Source organism: Gobio gobio (assembly GCF_949357685.1).
Source record: "Gobio gobio genome assembly, chromosome: 3".
Classification (NCBI taxonomy): domain Eukaryota; kingdom Metazoa; phylum Chordata; class Actinopteri; order Cypriniformes; family Gobionidae; genus Gobio; species Gobio gobio.
Window position 1 is genome coordinate 44,130,258 of NC_137099.1, and position 18,978 is coordinate 44,149,235.

At 40.4% G+C, this 18,978-nt stretch overlaps 1 protein-coding gene across 1 annotated transcript; it reads right to left on the reverse strand.

Moving 5' to 3' along the window:
* Positions 1-283: 283 nt before the first annotated feature.
* Positions 284-2,512, reverse strand: LOC307124106 (lectin-like). Its single transcript, XM_079813124.1, has 6 exons — positions 2,438-2,512; positions 2,290-2,365; positions 1,271-1,410; positions 983-1,123; positions 699-813; positions 284-501 (listed from the first exon to the last, which is right to left on the reverse strand). The coding sequence occupies exons 1-6, from the start codon at positions 2,438-2,440 to the stop codon at positions 407-409; spliced, it is 570 nt and encodes a 189-aa protein (XP_079669250.1). The 5' UTR covers positions 2,441-2,512; the 3' UTR covers positions 284-406.
* Positions 2,513-18,978: the final 16,466 nt, after the last annotated feature.

The following is an 18,978-nucleotide window of genomic DNA, read 5'->3' on the forward strand; positions in this document are numbered from 1 at the left end:
TGCAGCTCAATGTGCTTACTTGCATCCTGACAGAATTTTAACATCTGGAATTCGAATGAGTGAAGTCAACTTTTTTTTTTTAGAATAGATAGTCGTACTATCATTGTACTATCTACTGTATCTACAGTGTTTAAAACTTGACTAAAGGTGATGACTTTTTCCAACACAAGAATATAAACCATAGTTAGATTAAGGTTAGTGAGTTTAAAAAGCAATCTTTTCCTTATTTACAAAAGTCTTATATCAGACAAACAATAAATAAATAAAATCAACTGATCATTTTGATTGCAAAAGTTCTTTATTATCATTTTAAGGAAGAATTTTTTTTTTTTTTTGATGCAGAGAAAATCATTTTATTCAGAAAGTTTTATGGTATGATACTCAGATAAAAACTCAGATGCTCCATCTACTCCAGGTCTACTTCCAGCATGTCACGACGCTTGAAGGCGCAGATGTAGTTTTTCTTGACGTAACAAGAGTCGTCGTTCCACCTGCCAACCTCTGAAAATATGACGGACAGTGAAATGAAGAGATTATTGTACCTTCATCTATCAGTGTGCTTTACCAAACATCTAATTGTCCTTGCAGCATCAATCTCACTATATAAATCATTTAGCCAAACTTCAAGTTAAAATTGAATGTGATTATCCTAACACATTCGTTTTTTAAAACAGTTTCCTCTATCTTTCCATCCTTACCTTTCCAGTTCATCTCCACACATTCCTCCGTGCTGGTGTACATGTGGTTGGGCTCACCACGTGTCCAAATTTGATAATCCCAGAAGGAACCATCAAGCCAAAAAAATTTACCAGACTGAGAAAGTAAGAAAGAGGATTAAAAAAAAAAAGCAAGTAAGGAAGTGTTTGGGTAGTGAGAAACTAGTGGATGCATGTCAATGAAGAACAGAAAATAAAACAATAACTGAATTATTTCTCTTTGCTCTTCCCATTTGTGAACCTCTTCACACTTCTGTCTTTTTTACCATAAAGAATTCAAAGCCTCCGAGCCAGAAGCGCAGGTTGTTTGGGTTAAATTTCTTCACAATGCAGAGCAAGTCATTATTATCCTTTTGACTATGCACTGACACCAGATGTGCTCTAGGGGCTTTGCTTCTGCAGCTGAGCTGGATATGAAACAGGAAGAATATTTAATGACTGCACATGGATTTTTTTTAATGGTGGAGGTAATAATGTGAATGATAATAGAAATTAAATCTCTTTACTGTAGCAATGTAACAATCTTTAAAAAAATAAAGAGTGCTACAACCTACCTCGGCTTCAGTGAAGTTGGCACGCTTGTTAAAGTATTTGACACAGTGGCGGCCCACTTTGAACCAATCAGTGAAGCCATGCACATCACACGCTTTAGGCATACGGCAGTGCGTAGTGACATTATGGTCAACAGCAAAACCTAAATGGCAGAATCACACCCAGGACTATTTTACTTAAAAAAAAATATAGGTGGGTAATTTTCTTGTTTGTTTGAAGTGTAAACTTAAACTTAAGTGTAAAATATATCACTCAGAGGTGGACAGTAGTGAAGTTATTTTACTTTCTACTCAAGTACATTTTTCAAGTACATGTACTTTATCAGTGTTCTTCTTTGGAAAACTTTTACTTCACAACGTTCCAAAATGTAATGTTGTACTTTTTACTGTTTCATAATGAATATCATTTCATACTTAATTACGTAAAAATGTAGTACTTTCTTACTTTTACTATACTTTTAGCAGTTTTACTTGAGTACAAGTAAGAAAGTACAAAAATTTTAATGTTATTAAGTATTAAAGGTACAAAAACAAAACTTTTATTTTTTAAACTAAAAAGTACGACATTATGCTTTGAAATGTTGTGAAGTAAAACTTTTCCAAAGAAAAACACTGATAAAGTATATACTTGAAAAATGTACTTGAGTAGAAAGTAAAAAATACTTCACAACTGTCCGCCTCTGGTCATATCAGTGAGCACGGAAAATACTCCACATACACAAAATATATAGTGGTCACTTGTTTTGTGTTAACAATCACAGTTTATTATTATTGGGGTACATTAAGAAATGGGGCTTACGCAATATATGTACACTCAATGCATGGGGTTGATTTTAAAGAACTCTTTATGCCAAAAATGTTATGTAAGGAGAAATGCCTTAAATGTTTGGCCTACATTTGTGTTTTACAAAAACACAATCTAGGTTCTATATATGAAGCACCTGACAGAATCTTTTCTGTAGAACCTTAAAGTGTAGAATTTGGAAATTTCAAGATAAATATATTGTTGAATTAAACATTACCTCTCTCCATTGTAAAGAAGTTGCCACTCTCAAAGAGAGTCAGCAACAGAACAAATCTTAAAGATCCTGATTTCCTCTGCGGAAAAAACAAACAAAAATTATTTATAAAATAGATACAAAGAGTGTGTTCATTTAAGGTCATACTTACCATTGTTGTTCTTGCACTTTTGTCTTCTATCTGTCCTCACAGTAACTGTTATCACCTTATTTTATTCCATTCCATTCGTTTTCACAACTCCTCCCCTCCTCTCAATCATACCATTTTCAGTTTTTTTATTCTTCATCACACAGGAAAGCGAGTGCCTGAATTTACTAATCAGTTTACAGTGCATTGCTACTAAAGTAAAATTAATACTTCCATTATATCTTAATGTTAATCTTGAACAATAATAGCATTGTCTATTATGTAAAATATAATCATTAATTTTAAACTAGCACACTAAAAAGATGTAGAAGTCTGTAAAATAGGGCACAATACTGTGTTAATAAGAAGGAATTTTCCATCATTTTCATTTTTTTTGTACCTGTATTTTGAATTACGCATTGTGTTGTGTTTTAGGGTTAAAGAAAAATGTCCTGTAAAATTACCAGTACCTTTTCTATTTTTCTACTGATTTTTTTTTTTTATTACAGTGTGCAGACATTCGTTATTTCTTAACTTTTAATGTAAACATTGCCATCAAATTCATAATCCAATTCTTTTTCATGAAAGACTTTCATGAACGTTTTTTTTTCTTCTATTAACTATGTATCGCTTTCATTTTTACAACCCCTCCATTTTCTCTCACATCTTGTTCTCAGTTATTCATCACTCTTCATCACACATCAAAACCCCTTGAAACAAATGCGGCCTGATGATAAAATGCTTGTATTAGAGTGTAAATGCATTATTCTGCAAGGTTCTTCTAATTTCTAATAATCAGGCCAAAAAAAATTAAGGGATTTTTGCATTGTGTCTGCATTGCATCTTAAAAAAAGAATATTTTACGTTATAAACATTAATAAAATAGGGTAAATGGACTGCATTTATATAGCGCTTTCAACAGACCCAGGGCCATCCAAAGCACACATTGCCTCACATTCACCCATTCTACACTGACGGCGGTGTCAGCCATGCAAGGCGCTATCCAGCTCGTCGGGAGCAGCTGGGGTTAGGTGTCTTGCTCATGGACACCTCAGCACTTGGTTAGGTGGAAGCGGGGATTGAACCACCAACCTTCCAGTTTGTAGAACCTACATGAACCACTGAGCCACTGCCGCCCCATAAAATAAAATAAAATAAAATAAAATAAAATAAAATAAAATAAAATAAAATAAAATAAAATAAAATAAAATAAAATAAAATAAAATAAAATAAAATAAAATAAAATAAAATAAAATAAAATAAAATAAAATAAAATAAAATAAAATAAAATAAAATAAAATAAAAACACATGTTAACTGATTGTTAACACTTAAATTTGTCCTTTTTTCCCCTGTAGGTTTTCTTTCTGAATTAACCATCTCGCTTCCTCATTAGTATTAACCGTAGATTCACTTGACTTCCAGGAAGAGGCGAGAGCTTTTTTACAAACTCACAGCCTCAGTGTCACTATAATAAACATTTTAGCTAATCAGTTATTTAAAACTAAACGTGACGGTCTTATAACCCATTTGTTTTGTTTTTTCATCACTTCCCTCTGCCCTTGTCTAGCCAACTAGGTGAACCCGGAAATATTGAGTACACCAAAGTTTTATTGCAGAAATGTGAAGTATGGGTCCCCAGCATACAGAAACTGCTGAATGCCAATGTACATATGTTGAGTAATTTGCATAATTAGCATTATTAGCTTAGTCGTCCATTTTGACCACATATTTTGCACTGTATGGCCTATTTATACAAAATGTGAGTGGTTTTAGAGGATGCTGATTTCATTTCTGGCATTTTCAGATTTCAAAGAGCTAATTTTATTACATATTTTGATTTATTTATGCAAATTTTGTTTACTTTCAGGCATAATCTTAGGTTATTTTTATGGTAAACTAAATAAGCTTACATTTCGGAATCATGAGTGCTCTTGTGAATGTTGATGCATTGTTTTCACAGGGTGTTGTGAAACTGAATCCCCTCCTGACACTTTTGAAGATTCAAAATAGCTTTTTGGATAAACAATGAATTTTTGTTAGGTGGAATGTTATGCATTTCTGGAGGAAAAAGCGATACAGGCTTTTGACATAACTTGGATCCTGATACTGTATAATGCATATTAATGGGGTAGCTCTGAGACACCAAATGAGATGACATCACCTTAGCCCATCACCATATGTAGGGCAGCGTCCGACTGGCAGAAGGTCTGCCCATGTTGGTCCGCAAGTCACAAGATCCAACAAGGACCCAGTTAAAACTCCGCCAGACGCAAGAGTTAAAACTGACTCTGGGCAACAGGGGTCAGCCCGCCAGACACAAGGCTAACCAAGATGGCCTCACCTCCGCACCACGCCAAACATGTAAATATACAATATATACATGCCATACAAGACAGAGTCTTGTCCCTTGTCCCATACAAGACAGGGTCTTGTCTAGCAAGTCGCTAGGGCCATGCCCGAATGGCAGAAGGGCTGTCCAGGTTGGTCCGCAAGTCGCAAGATCCAACAGGGACCCAGTTAAAATTCCGCCAGACGCAAGTGTTAAAACTGAGTCTGGGCAACCCGGGTCAGCCTGCCAGACGCAAGAGTTAAAACTGAGTCTGGGCAACCCGGGTCAGCCTGCCAGACGCAAGAGTTAAAACTGAGTCTGGGCAACCCGGGTCAGCCTGCCAGACGCAAGAGTTAAAACTGAGTCTGGGCAACCCGGGTCAGCCTGCCAGACGCAAGGCTAACCAAGCGGGCCTCACCTCCGCACCACACAAAGCACACACATTGGCTACCACCTTTAGGCAAACTGCTATGCTTCACAATTAATTAACAAAAGGCAGGCTCATCATCTTCACTATCCTCGTCTGTTCTGTCATCATCTTCTCCAGACCCTTCAACCCTTCATGTGTTCTTGGTGTTGTGTAAGTATGTTGCACCATATACCATCATTGCCTTTGCAGCTGCACTTTGCTGATGTGCAAGGTTTCAACCCGGCTTTGCAACCACAGCTGACAACATCTAACAAAGCAGGAGGAGCAACTGGACTTGAATCCTGGGTGGGCATAATCAGTTCCTCTCCTTCCTTTAGGCCCATCTTCTTGTCCCATCCAAACAAGGTGATATCCACAGCCGGTGGATCAGGCTGGTCTGCTGCTTTCCATAGTAGCACCTGTAGGTGGGCACATCTTACAAGAAGGCACATATTGCGCTCTGTAGGAGGTAGTGTCTTCAGTACTGGGGGCCTTTTGCGCTTTCGATAAATTTCATACCGGGCTGCATCCAAGGTTACAGAATTCCTCTGATTGTACAGAGCCAGAAAGAAAGCCCTCGTTGCTTTTGTGATCTGTAAATATGTGGCTTCTGCCTCTCCAATACAGTGGAGAAGCTTACCAGGTATATGAGGTGGTATCACATCCGGAAAGAGCATGCATGGCCAGAATGGAACCACATTGGTCTCCCAGATTCTCTGCATTTACATTTATGCTGAGAACAGTGCCATTCCATTTTTTCATCCGTAGGTTAGTTGTGATACCAGCCTTCCAACACCAATAAACCATAAGCACAAAGACATCTGTGTCATCACTGAGAATGTGAAGAGTTGAAGCCCCATGTCTGAAAGCATCTAACATGTAAGATATAAGTGATATGTCAGCCTCATCATGAGTGTCAATGCTGTCAGCACTACTGACCATCATGATCTTATTTTCTTCATTGAAAGTAAACAGGAGTTCGCTCAGCCTTTGTTTGTTGTGCTTGTTTTTCAAGACTTTGTCTCGACTAGGTAGAGGTGTAGTCAATGAGAGCTTGTACTCTGTGCAGCTCTCTCCTGCTCTTCTATGTCTCTCATGGTCCTTGGCAGACACCTGCAAATATCTGTCAAAGATGACAAAAGTTTGGGTGTCGTAACAACTAAGCCGACGTCCCATGCAGGCTGCAAGATCTGCCACTGTCCCAGACGATGGCCAAACCACGTGATAAATGAGCTGGGATGCATCCACGATGACAACATCTGGTGGCTGGGGATTGCAGACTGGAATTCCGAGCTGCTGGATAAGCACTGACTTACTGCCCTTTCGGAGGCATCCATTGTCATCAATGAAAGACAATGAAGGGGACTGGGCTAAGCTCATATTTGAAGAGAGAAGAGAGCTCAATTTTTCTCTGGCCTCCCACCACCAGTAGAGCAAATTATGACTCAAGGTCACAAACAACCTTCTCACTGACCTTCATTCCCTTTTTCTGGAATACATTTTTACTCTTTACAAGTGTTAAAAGAAGTAACACTATTTAAAGTGTTAGTTTAACTCTATTTAGTGTGGACCTATATAAACCCCAAAAAAGTGTTATTTTTCACACTGTGAGGGTTAATTTAACACTTTCAAAATTTGCATCAGTAACTCTTATCTCTCTTAACAAATACACTTTTTTTTTTAAACCGCAGTGCTACATCCTACCTCGGCTTCAGTGGAGTTGGCAGGGTTGTTTTATTTGACACAGCAGCGGCCTAGAGTGAAGCAATGCAGTGACAGGCTCAGTGACATTAGTAAGAGGTCAACAGCAAAACCTAAATGACAGCTTCACACATTTTGAGGTGACCAGGGAGTGCTATAACACAGTGTTAGATGTAACCGTGTTAGATGTAACACTGTAAGTTTGACAGGTCAGAAAAGAGCTGTGGTGATGTCATCAATATCATACACTCCCATCTTCTTTTTGAGCTCACAGAAGAAATTGCATGTGACTGTAAGGAAATTTGTATTTATGCTAACTTCAAATCCACATGCTAAAACAGTTAGCCTTGTTTTGGGTGGGGATAACAGTTTATTAAAAAACTGATGCTCAAACAAAAAGTGTTACAACCGTCCCCGGTCTCCCCCTACTTCTAAGTGTTTTAAACATGATTTGTGGGTAGTTTTTCTCATCCATTTGAAAGTTAAATGGTTAGTTCTCCCAAAAATGACAATTCTGTCGTTAATAACTAACCCTTATGTCGTTCCAAACCCGTAAAACCTTCATTCATCTTCAGAACACAAATTAAGATATTTTTGCTGAATATAGATGGCTAAATATATATATGCATATAACTAATTACAGCAGGGCTGCCAACTTAGATTTGGTGGGGCCAACCAAAATTTTGTTGCGTACAAAGCAAATTTTTTTTTGTGTCTCAATCAGCATCATTACCGTACACAAAAAAAATAATTATAATAATTATATATATATATATATATTGTTCGGTTCTTTGGGTCACTAGGAAAATATATTGTTAAAATTCATGGTTATAAAAAAGTGCTAGAAGAAAGGGATCTGACGGCTGAGTGGAGAGAGTTCAAAGGAGATCATACCAGAGTGGAAGATGCAGGATTTGAGTATGCTATGGCCTTACGAGAATTAGAAGACGAAGAGGCCACAAAAAAGGCAGATCAGGTTGACGAGAAAACACTGGAATGCCATCGCAAGTTTGATGCAGTTAAACACCTCATCCAAAACAGCTTCTGGACCAGATTTGCTGAGGAGCAGATCTCCACCCTCGTAAAAGAGGCTAACTCAGCCCTGGATCAGGCCGAAGAAACCGACCATCTGCAGCTGTCTAGGAAGGAGTGTGAACTGATGAATAGAAACTTAGAACGAGAAGTATGTGAAGTCAACAGTTTAGTAATTGAGTGGACAGAAATGATTCCTCATGCCGCACTAAAGGAATCTAGAGACCGTAGCAGGATGATGAGAAAGCGACAAGAGAGACTGTGGGATAAGTGGGCATGGCAATGCAGCACTTGGTCTGAAGACGAAGAGGAGCAGAAAGAACTGGTGAAACTGGAAGTTACTGGGAAGAAAGACGAAGACGAGGAAAGCCAGACCGGTGAGCAAGCCGCCGTGTCTATTAGTTCTTCTCCTAACCGCAAACTGTCCTGTCCCATAGACAGTCACTTCCCTATAAGCGAAGTTCAGCATGACCCACCCATCGCTCCAACCTATCTCAGTTATGGTGGACTTCCAAATGCTACAAGCACGCAATTGCAAGTCCAAGGTGCTCCCAACATGTACCCAGGGCCTTTCCATTTCAAGCCCCAAATCATGCTGGAACGTGCACACCTGCCTACATTCTTTGGTAACATGAGAGATTACTACCGTTGGAAAGCTGAATGGGAGGACCTTCAGCAGCTGGGGAACCCTCATGGTTTGGAAATATAAAAAAGTTCCATCTCATAGGAAGTTTAGATGACAAAGTCAAAAAGGATCTCGTCTTGTCCAGCTGTGGATCTGCTACTGATGTGTTCAGGCTCCTGGATAACAAATATGGAAATAAGCTGAAAATAGTGCTACTTATCTCAAAAGAAGTACATGACCTACCACCTGTAAGGGGAAACAGCCCTAGAAAGACGATCGAACTAATTCAAGCTGTGGAAAGAGCTCTTCGTGACCTCCAAGTCCTGGGGGAAGAAGATGCTGTGAAAAATCGGTTAGTAGCACAGTCGATCGAGAGTAAGTTACCAGACTCTCTGAAAGAAAAGTTGCTAACTCATAAGAACGACTCTGCAAGTGGCTTTTCACCCAGAAACTTCGATTGTCTAATGGAGTACCTGAAAAAACAGGAGGACATTCTTGAGGAGTTAGATCAACTGCAGCCTAGTTCAAAAGACTATACTGAGAGGTCACAGGAAAAGAGTAGAGAAAAGAAGGCATTTACCAAGGCTACATCAATCCAAAAGGGCTCTCAACCTAGTTCATGCATAACTTGTGGGGACGAAAAGGATGCAGGTAGATTGTTTGCGTGCAAAGCCTTCAAGAAGCTCAACCTGTCAAGCAAGAAAGCTCAGTTAAAGAAGTCAGGAGTATGCCTCAAATGTTTGCGCATCCATAATGAGGACGGCTGCAGCACTGACAGGTTTATATGCTCCAAAGAAGACTGTCAGAAAGGAGGGTCCTCAGACCACAACTACTTACTCTGCCCGTTGCCACAGACGAAAAAGAAAGATAAAAAGAATGAAGAGCAATGCAAAGTGAGAGTAGAGAAAAAGAGACTTGGATTGACAGAGAGACAGGAGGAGGTTCTTGCCAAGCTCTCCCCAGAGCTAAAAGCAGAGGTCAAAGAAGCTTTCTCAAATAAGATTTCAACAACAGTGTGCACTAGTTCAGACAGTGAGCCAATAGAGTACCCCGTAGTAATGATGCTACTCTCCGTGACGACTAACTCGGGCCAGCTAATCGGTACACTAATCGATCTTGCTTCAGATACCAATTATATCTCAAATGAAGCCGCTGAGCGTCTTAAGCTGAAAGGCGAAAACATCAAGCTGATTGTGCAAGGAGTTGGAGGAATGGAGAAGATAGTTGCTACCAAAAGGTATACTCTGAGACTAAGAGTAAAAACACAGAAGGGTACAGTGGCTGAGCACAAGCTCCTATGCTACGGCCTGGAGAACATAGCAAAAGTGAACCAAGCAGTCACGCCACAGCAACTACTGAAATTCTTTCCTAACATAGCCGCACACGACTTGGTCCGTCCAGAGAAGATCGACCTACTAATAAGTCATAGGGAAGGTAGCCTGGTCCCACAGCCAATCAAAGTGGAAGGAGACCTCGTCCTCTGGGACGGCCCTCTGGGAATAACGGTCGGTGGAGCTCATCCTGACCTCTTCGAGAAAGTAGACTTAGCGGTGCACAGGTCCGAAACTCATTTTGCACGTTCTATGAGATCAGCTTCGAAGGCTTATAAAGAAGTCCTTGTTGACCCAACCGAACTTGCCAAAGCTAAAGTGGTTAATGGAGAAACAATCCTCAGGAGTACTTTGGTCACCAACAAAGACATTTTCGATTGGTTCAAGTGGGACAGCGTCAGCGCTGCCTGCGACCCTCAATGTGGTGGCTGCAAATGCGGTAGATTTAAAGAAATGACACTAGGAGAGGAAAGAGAAATAGATAGAAATCAATTTAGTCGCACCAAATCCACACTCATCCTCTACCCCTGTAAGAATTGTATGGAACAGCAGCCAAGAGTTCCGCGGAGTGAGTTTGAATGACCTTTTGTACAAGGGCCCAGACGTCCTCAATCAGATCAGAGGAGTCCTTCTAAGATTCAGGACTGGATTGTACGCCGCCTTAGGCGACGTGAAGAAAATGTATAACTCTGTTTGGCTTAAAGACACAGAAGTTCATCTCCATCGGTTCCTCTGGAGAGACAACCCAGAGGATGAGATTCAAACCTTCGCAGTCGTCAGGGTTAACATCGGGGACAAACCTGCTGGCTGCATTGCCCAGGTTGCTATGAGGGAGACTGCTAATCTTCCACAGTTTGCAGCCATGGTTGAAGAACGCCGTGTTCTGGTAGAAGACAGCTATGTCGATGACATATTAACATCCCACAATGACATCAAAACACTGGAAAAGATCACCAACGGAGTTGAAAAGATCTTGGAAGCTGGAAGCTTCTCCTTAAAACCGTGGATTTTGACAGGCCAAAGTGGGAGGTTAGAAACTGCAGCTAACTCCAGTAACAGTGAGACAACTTTTTCTTTGCCTAAGACTCTTGTGTTGCCTAATCAGATGCGAGACGAAGAAAGTAAAGCGCTGGGTGTCGGCTACGAACCAGAGACCGACAAACTTCGGGTGTTGACGTCCATCAATTTCTCAAAGAAGCGAGGCAAGATGAGGACGGGAATTGATTTGAAGGAAGATGAAGTAAGAAGTGGAACTCCAAACCCCTTAAAGAGCACCTATCATGGAATTTTGAAATTTACCTTTCATGTAGTGTGTAACATAGATCTAAGTGAACAAAAACATCCTGCAAAGTTTTGAAATATGACAGTGCACCGTATATATAGTTATTTTCTTTCAAAAGTAAGAGTCGACTCTGAGTCATTTTTAAGAATCGTTAGAAGACCGAAGCTTTTTCTCTGACTAGATGATGTCAACTTGTCAAGTTATTTGAATACGATACGCCCACTTATTGCGCTCCAAGACGCCAGTGAAAACTAGAAAACATCATGGCGTTGAGACGCTGTGTTCTGAAGTGCCACTCAAAAGCAAACTTTTTTCATTTGCCCAAGGATGAGCATTTAAAGACTAAGTGGCTTGAAGACAAACCATACATTGTCACGATTGTGTGTTTATTTAATCGTCAAATGTCTCTATTTGCATGTTTCGCAATCTCAGGAAGCTTTTATTATGGACTTCTATTATGGCACATGGTTCTTCTTCGTCTGTCTGTACCATATATGGACTACATGTGCACAGAGCGCCCTCCGGCTGCCAGGATGAATTGAAAACAACACATAAGAGACTCAATCGCTCATGATTAGGCTATATCTGCGCATTTTGAGGAAGTATTGAATAAAAAATACTCCTTTGTTTAGAAATTTGACACAGACATATGAGAATCTATCAATATGTCTCCTCATCTGCACACTTTTGAACTAAAAGCCCTGAGGGATGTTGATTTGTCGCGAGTCTTCGTGAGGAGAATAGAGGAGTTTTTTATAAATGAGATCAGCTGAGGCTCATATTACAATCAAACGGTTCCGACGCGGTTTTCATATTCATAACTACTGACACATATTAACAAATTACTGTCACTATAAGACTTTGATGGGCGTTCCGTTTCCGAAAATATCTGCACAGACTATACCAATCACAACTGACTGGGTCATCGGACCAATCACCGCAGATTAGCGTCACGTAAAGGTGGGGTTTTGAAAAGTGAATCACTAAAGGAATCATTTGAGAATCGCTGTCAAAACAGGTAAAAATAAATGCAAATTATAAGAAAACTAAAGTCTTTTTTGTCATTGCATGCATGCAAAACTGTTGTTGGGGACTTCTAAAACAATATTTGGAACATTTTAAATGCCATGATAGGTGCTCTTTAACTCGTCGAGTACTTCTAAGTCAGGTCACTGGGTTCTACGACCCTATCGGGTTTGGCACTCCAGCAAAGCAGAAAGGAGTAATGCTCGTAAGTGAATCCTACCAAGAAGCAAGTATAGGTAATCCAACTAAAGATACTTGGGATGACCCACTGTCGCCAAGAATTCGGGAGGCTGCTATTAGACTCTTTGAAGAGTACGTGAGACTTGGCAAGATAAAGTTCGAAAGAAGTCTCACACCTTTTGGATCCATGGGCCGCCCTATGGGTGTCACGTTTTCGGATGGGAGTGAGGCTTCCTACGGCGCCGTGCTTTATCTCCGCTGGCAAAGAGGAGTTGTTGTGAGGTTTGTTGAATCGAAAGCCAAACTTACTCCTCTCAACCAGAAAGGGGACGTGATCAAGGCAGAGTTATGTGGCGCTGTCTTCGCAACCCAGTTGAAAAGGTACTTTGAGAAGCACTGCCGCCTTGAGGTCAAACGCTGGGTCCACTTTGTGGATAGCCTAACTATCTTAGGGGCAATCCAGAAGGATAGTTATGGCTACCAAACATTCTTCTCCAACCGAATCGGTGAAATACAGATGGCTGGGCCAGTGGATGACTGGAGGTGGGTTGACGGCAATCTCAACATTTCTGACATTGTCACTAGGGGAGCAACTCCTGAAGAGCTCGATGAAGAGTCAGAATGGCAACAAAGCCCCGAATTCCTAAAAAGACCTGAAGCTGAATGGCCTGTGAAGATGGCCAGCGAAATTGTGACCAAAGTTGCTGATAAAGTAAAAAGGTTACAAAGAAAAGCATTCTCAGCTGTAACAACCAGAGCTCAATCGCAAAAGATTGCAAAACCCTGCAGCACTGATAATGCAGCTAACGTGGGAGTTAATATACTACAACCACTCCCAAAAGACCAAGGTCCAACTCAAGCAGTAGAAAGGCAGAGAAGGAAACTTTGGGGCGTGGCTCTTGTGCGCCTGGTGGAGCCCAAACGGTTCAGTAGTTTATCAAAACTATGTGGAACTGTCGCTTGGGTTCCACGAGCTGCAGAATCTTGGTTAAGTGTAAAGAACCGAGCCTTGAATTCAGCAAAGTGGGAGGCAAATAGTTCTAAGCTATCAGTAGAAGAGAGAACAGTTGCTTTTCAAGACTTAGCCCTTGCTGCCCAGGACGGCTTGAACTTTAAGACTACAGCCTTGAACCGCCTAGTTGTAACTAAAGATGAAAACACAGGACTCTTGCTTTGTGGCGGTAGAGTACAATCTTGGAGTGAAGACGGTAGAGCAATACCGTTGATTCCTTTCCAGTCATGGTTGGGGACTTTGCTGGCTAGAGAAGCTCACAAGGCCAATCATGAGGGTGTTGCTGCTACACTGCTACGTACGAGAAGAAAAGCTTGGGTCATAGAAGGCCGAAGGATAGTCAAGAAGATTATGAACGAGTGCGTTACTTGCAAGAAGCAAAGAGCAAAGCTATGCCAACAAGTAATGAGCAACCTTCCTCATGAGCGTACGAGCAGAGCAAACCCTTTTGAGTATACCACATTGGACCTTTTCGGTCCCTATGAGGTCAGAGATGCAGTAAAGAAATGGACCAAGAAAAAGGTTTGGGGAGTTGTATATTGTTGTGTGGCTTCCAGAGCCATCCACACGGACCTCGTTGACGACTTGTCTGCCGAGAGCTTTCTTCAAGCCTACTCCAGATTCACTGCCCTGAGGGGGCACCCTCGGAAGTTATGGTCTGACAGAGGCACAAATTTCATGGGTGCCAAGTCTGCTCTGAGAGATCTACATAAGCACTTAGCATGCTTACAGAAGGTGGCTGTCGAGGACATAGCAGCAAAAAATGGAACTGAATGGCAGTGGGATTTCCATCCTGCGGACTCGCCCCACAGAAATGGAGCGGCCAAGGCAGCTGTCAAACTTGTCAAAAGAGCTCTCAATAGTCTTGCCGGAACAACCGGTAGCTACACCTGGGGGGAGTTCCAAACTCTTCTCTACCAAGCAGCCAACCTAACTAACGAGCGACCCATCGACACCAAGGCGCAAGAGCAAGAAGATACAGTAGAGTACTTGACTCCTAACTCCCTCATCCTGGGACGCACCGGACAAAGAGGAGATATGCAAAGTGTTGACTTGGAAACTCACTCTTGGTGTAAGCTGAGGGCTGTTCAAGCAGGAGTTGACAAATTCTGGTCAAAGTGGAGTGAACTAGCGGGACCGAACTTGTTTATCCGGCATAAATGGCACAGAGTGGAAAGAAGTGTCCGGGTTGGAGATCTGGTTTGGATCGCAGACCAGAATGCCCTGAGAGGACAGTTCCGGCTCGGTCGAATCATTGTCACCTATCCGGACAAGTCTGGAGTGGTCCGAGATGCTGACGTGGCGACCTGTATAGGCCTTCCTGCCTCCCTTGTTGCCAGGACCCAGGCAAAAGATTCTACCTTACTTTCTACTATCGTTCTTCGCAGGGATGTGCAGAGATTGGTCGTATTGATTCCTGTTGAAGACCAGCACAAAGAATAAAGTCCTTACCATTGGGTACCCAAGAGACGTTTATTTTTTTTTAGTTAGTGGGTAACCCTGGGAGGCAGCTGAGTGGTTCAAGGGCAAACCTACACTCAGTAGGAGGAAAGGTGGTGGTGCCTACCCCCTTAGAGAGTCTTTTGAGCAAATATAAACATTGAAAAGCATTTTCTTAATTCTGTGTATGCTGCAAAACTTGACTTTAAGTTTTTGTGTCTACTGAAAGACTCAAGATACTTTGTAGTGGCCTCCTTGAATTTGCATCAGTCGGCCAAGTGGGAGGTGTTCGGTTTTTTGGGTCACCTTTGGGTTAAAATTCATGGTTATAAAAAAGTCTGCTTAAAATATTGAGAACAGTAGGATTTATTTAAGCAAATTTATATTTACGTCATGATGATTATTTTGTTGCGTGATGGTCATTTGGGTATCAGCATGCGCAGTTGCGTTGGAAGCTTCATAAAAAACACAGCGTCTATTATTATTCACAATCCATCGTCAGGAGCACACAGCCCATTGGTATGTAGCGAATTTAGAACCTTTTGAAAAGTTTATCATAAGCTACGGTCTGCTGTACTTTAATTTAGGAATGTTGAAAGTTTCATACTTGTCGTCACCAGCTGCGTTTAGTCCGTGCTGAGAGACTTAATTTGTAGTTAGGTTAGCGCGTGTACTGTTCTGTTCTCTCGGTTTACGATATGTTTGAACACTGGATAATTAACAAATTACCAAGTAAACTAATGTAGCAGACGGTTGTGTGGTAGGCGATGGAGTTGCATTAATTTAGTAAAACATTGAACTGTATTGTTATAATGATTAATGCACCTTACCTGCCAACTCGTGTGATAGTTATACTCTGTGCATGAGCGCTGCTATGCATGATGGGAAATGTAGTGTAGTCTGTGTAAGACTGTATAGGAGATTATATGATAGTGTATTTTCTTATTTATAGCAGAAATATATCTAGTTATTTTATTGTAACTACTTCATGTTTGTTTATTTTGCATTATATATTCAATGGATATATTTGTAACACTGTTTATGTATCAAGATTCATGCTGACTAATTTCAAGCATTAAAGAGAAAACAGTGTCTTCGCTTTTATCTTTTTACACATTCATTTCCCACATATAATTGAATGAGGAAAGGAAAAACAAGAGAATAAAAAAGCATGTTGACTACTTGAACATGCATTTTGCTCTCCTTTCTTTCTGGCCAGCAAATTTCTCAATGACTCTCTGATTAAAGCAGTCATCTCAGTAGTATCATTACGTTTGCGTTGTTCAGTTAGATATTTGAGGTCTCTTACCCCCGTTGTTGTCCACAAAACTTCAGTACCGACACTTAGAAATAAAAGACAGGGAAACCAATAAAGGGCATTGCTAACAACACATCCAGCCAGCCACCTACGTTTCTCATAAAAAGCGCATGAAACTCAGAGTGCAGCTGCGTCCTCTGTCACTGGCCTGCTGCTGGATTTGTAAATCGCGTTGGTCCGGTTCGGGATCCTTTATAATTTTTTTTCTTCCAACGAACGCCTTGTGAAAGAATATGGTTTAACTGCTGCCATCTCTACGAAACTGATCATCCTAATAAGGTTTTGGCGGAGTCGGAGTGACTGTCGCCCGTGCACTTTCGCTTTAGTGGCCAAGAGTGTAAAGTTGAATGACAGGTGACGAGAACCAATCAGATTGGATAAAATAACACGCATCCAATTCTGATTCGCCAGGGACGCAACGACCTGTGTCCGGAGGAGGATCTTTAAGAACCAATTAGAGACCAGCTTCAGGTCACATGCTGCCCGTATATTTTTAGACTCAGATAGACATCCATTTGTCCGGCGTCCCTCACGCATGAAACCGCATGAAACATATTGAAGAACATATAAAATAGTTAACCGATCAAAGCCAGTTTTTATTAAATGCTGAGGCTCTTACTAACAGCCAGCACATCGTATGAGTAAACAATTTTATTTTTATTTTACTTTTATATCATTTTTATCATTTTCTGGAATCTTTATGGGGGCGGCGCCCCAGCGCCCTCTATTGACCAGCAGCCACTGATATATATATATATATACACACACACACATCACAGAAAACACTCTCTGCATCAGCATTTGAATGGGGTAGTAGTATTGTTTTTTGTTGTTGTTGTTGATTTCTTTTTTGCCTTTAATAGATAAGTATAGGTTGATAATTAATTCTCTCTATTAAGACAATGCATCTATATGACGCTTTGTATACAGTATATCCTATAGACACACACTATTTTAAAGCACTATGTAGAGGCATGATTTTGTCTGAATAGAACTACTTTAACTTACAAGCTACTTTAAGTTAAAGTTAAAGGGTTAGTTCACCTAAAAATCAAAATAATGTAATTTATTCCTCACCCTCATGCCGTTCCACACCTGTAAGACCCCCGTTCATCTTCAGAACACAAATGAAGATATTTGTGTTGAAATCTGAAGGCTCAGTGAGGCCTCCATAGGCATCAATGAAATGTACACTCTCAAGATCCATTAATGTACTGAAAACATATTTAAATCGGTCCATGTGAGTACAGTGGTCCGATTTCAAAACACTGCTTTCATGAAGCTTCGGCGCGTATTGAATCAGCGATTATTCGGATCTTGTGTCAAACCGCCAGACTGCTGAAATCACGTGACTTTGGCGCTCCGAACCACTGAATCGACTCACTGAATTGATACGCTCCGAAGCTTCATGAAGCAGTGTTTTGAAATCGGTTATCACTATATAAGTCGTTATTTCGGGGGTTTTTTGGCGCACCAAAAATATTCCCGTAACTTTATAATATTAATATTGAACCACTGTACTCACATGAACTGATTTAAATATGTTTTTAGTACATTAATGAATCTTGAGAGAGGAAATTTCATTGATGCCAATGGAGGCCTCACTGAGCCTTCAGATTTCAACACAAATATCTTCATTTGTGTTCTGAAGATGAACGGAGGTCTTACGGGTGTGGAACGGCATGAGGGTGAGTAATAAATTACATTATTTTAATTTTTGGGTGAACTAACCCTTTAAGTTACATTCAAGCTACCCTTTGAAAAAATAGCTACACTACTAGTTACTATCAAAAAGTATCTAGCTACGTTGAAACTACTTTTCTTTTTTCTTTTTTTTACATTAACATTGTTACAAATAACTGAATAATTGTTAATGAAGAATGTTATAATATTTGGGATTTAAAACAGCATAATGCAATGTAAATATAATTTCAAATAGTATGGGGTGAATTCAGGGTTATTTTGGGACACTTTTTCCCCAGTCATTTCAATGGCAAAAACTGTCATGTCTCAAATATATCTCAAACTGGTTGTCAAAGTGCAAAATGGCTACACATTTTACACCAGTGCAAGAACAAAATGTATGCAACTTAAATGAAATACTCAGGAGTTAGGATTAGTCTAAACGCAGGTTAAACTCGCAGCTCCTGCAGTGATGAAGCGCAGCATCTGAACAGAACCGCTCTTAGACGCCAGTCATGAGCTGCACGCGTGAACAGTGTGCATTGCTTGACTATTTATTTTTGTTTCAAATGGTTTTGTTTAAAATAGGACATTTCAAGCTTTCTATACACATATTTCTCATGTCTGTGAGGCAAGTAGCCTGCTGAGTTTTGGTTTATTTATGAGACGCGCTCCAATTCACAATGCGATCGCTGTGCCTCCATCTCACGATTATTGTCTGCTATAGCCTATTTGCTTCTTATTTATTAAATCCAGGCAATTGAAACATTGATTAAAAATAAGATACAATTTATACAAAACGAAATGTACTTTCTATAAAACAAAACTTAATGAAGTCTTTGACATAGGCCTAGTACCTACGCATCTTTGCACTTTTCATAATAGCCTAGATGAAATTTTAAAATAGCATTATAATATTTAAACATAAATATGAAACAAAATACATTGTTTAGTAGCTACAACAAGTACAGATAAATGCCATGTCTGAGCAGGATTTCAGCACGCGGTTCATGAGTGGAGCACGCCTGCATAGAGCGGATTATTGAGCTGAGCGTCACACCGCACCGCTTCGCTCATGTTCTCGTCAGAACCCAAAACAGAATGTAGCTTTTGGTCGCACTACACCGTATTTATTTGCACATTTATCTTGAACCCCCTCACCGAAAGCATAACTAGTCGATCACGAGTGGCTCAA

What these genes read in the sequence shown, in the direction of transcription:
- LOC307124106 (XM_079813124.1), bottom strand. An exon ending in GAGGCTTTGAATTCTTTATG is followed by an intron (nt 814 to 982) that starts GTAAAAAAGACA and finishes TTACTTTCTCAG; the next exon opens with TCTGGTAAATTTTTTTGGCT. An exon ending in TGTGGAGATGAACTGGAAAG is followed by an intron (nt 502 to 698) that starts GTAAGGATGGAA and finishes TCATATTTTCAG; the next exon opens with AGGTTGGCAGGTGGAACGAC.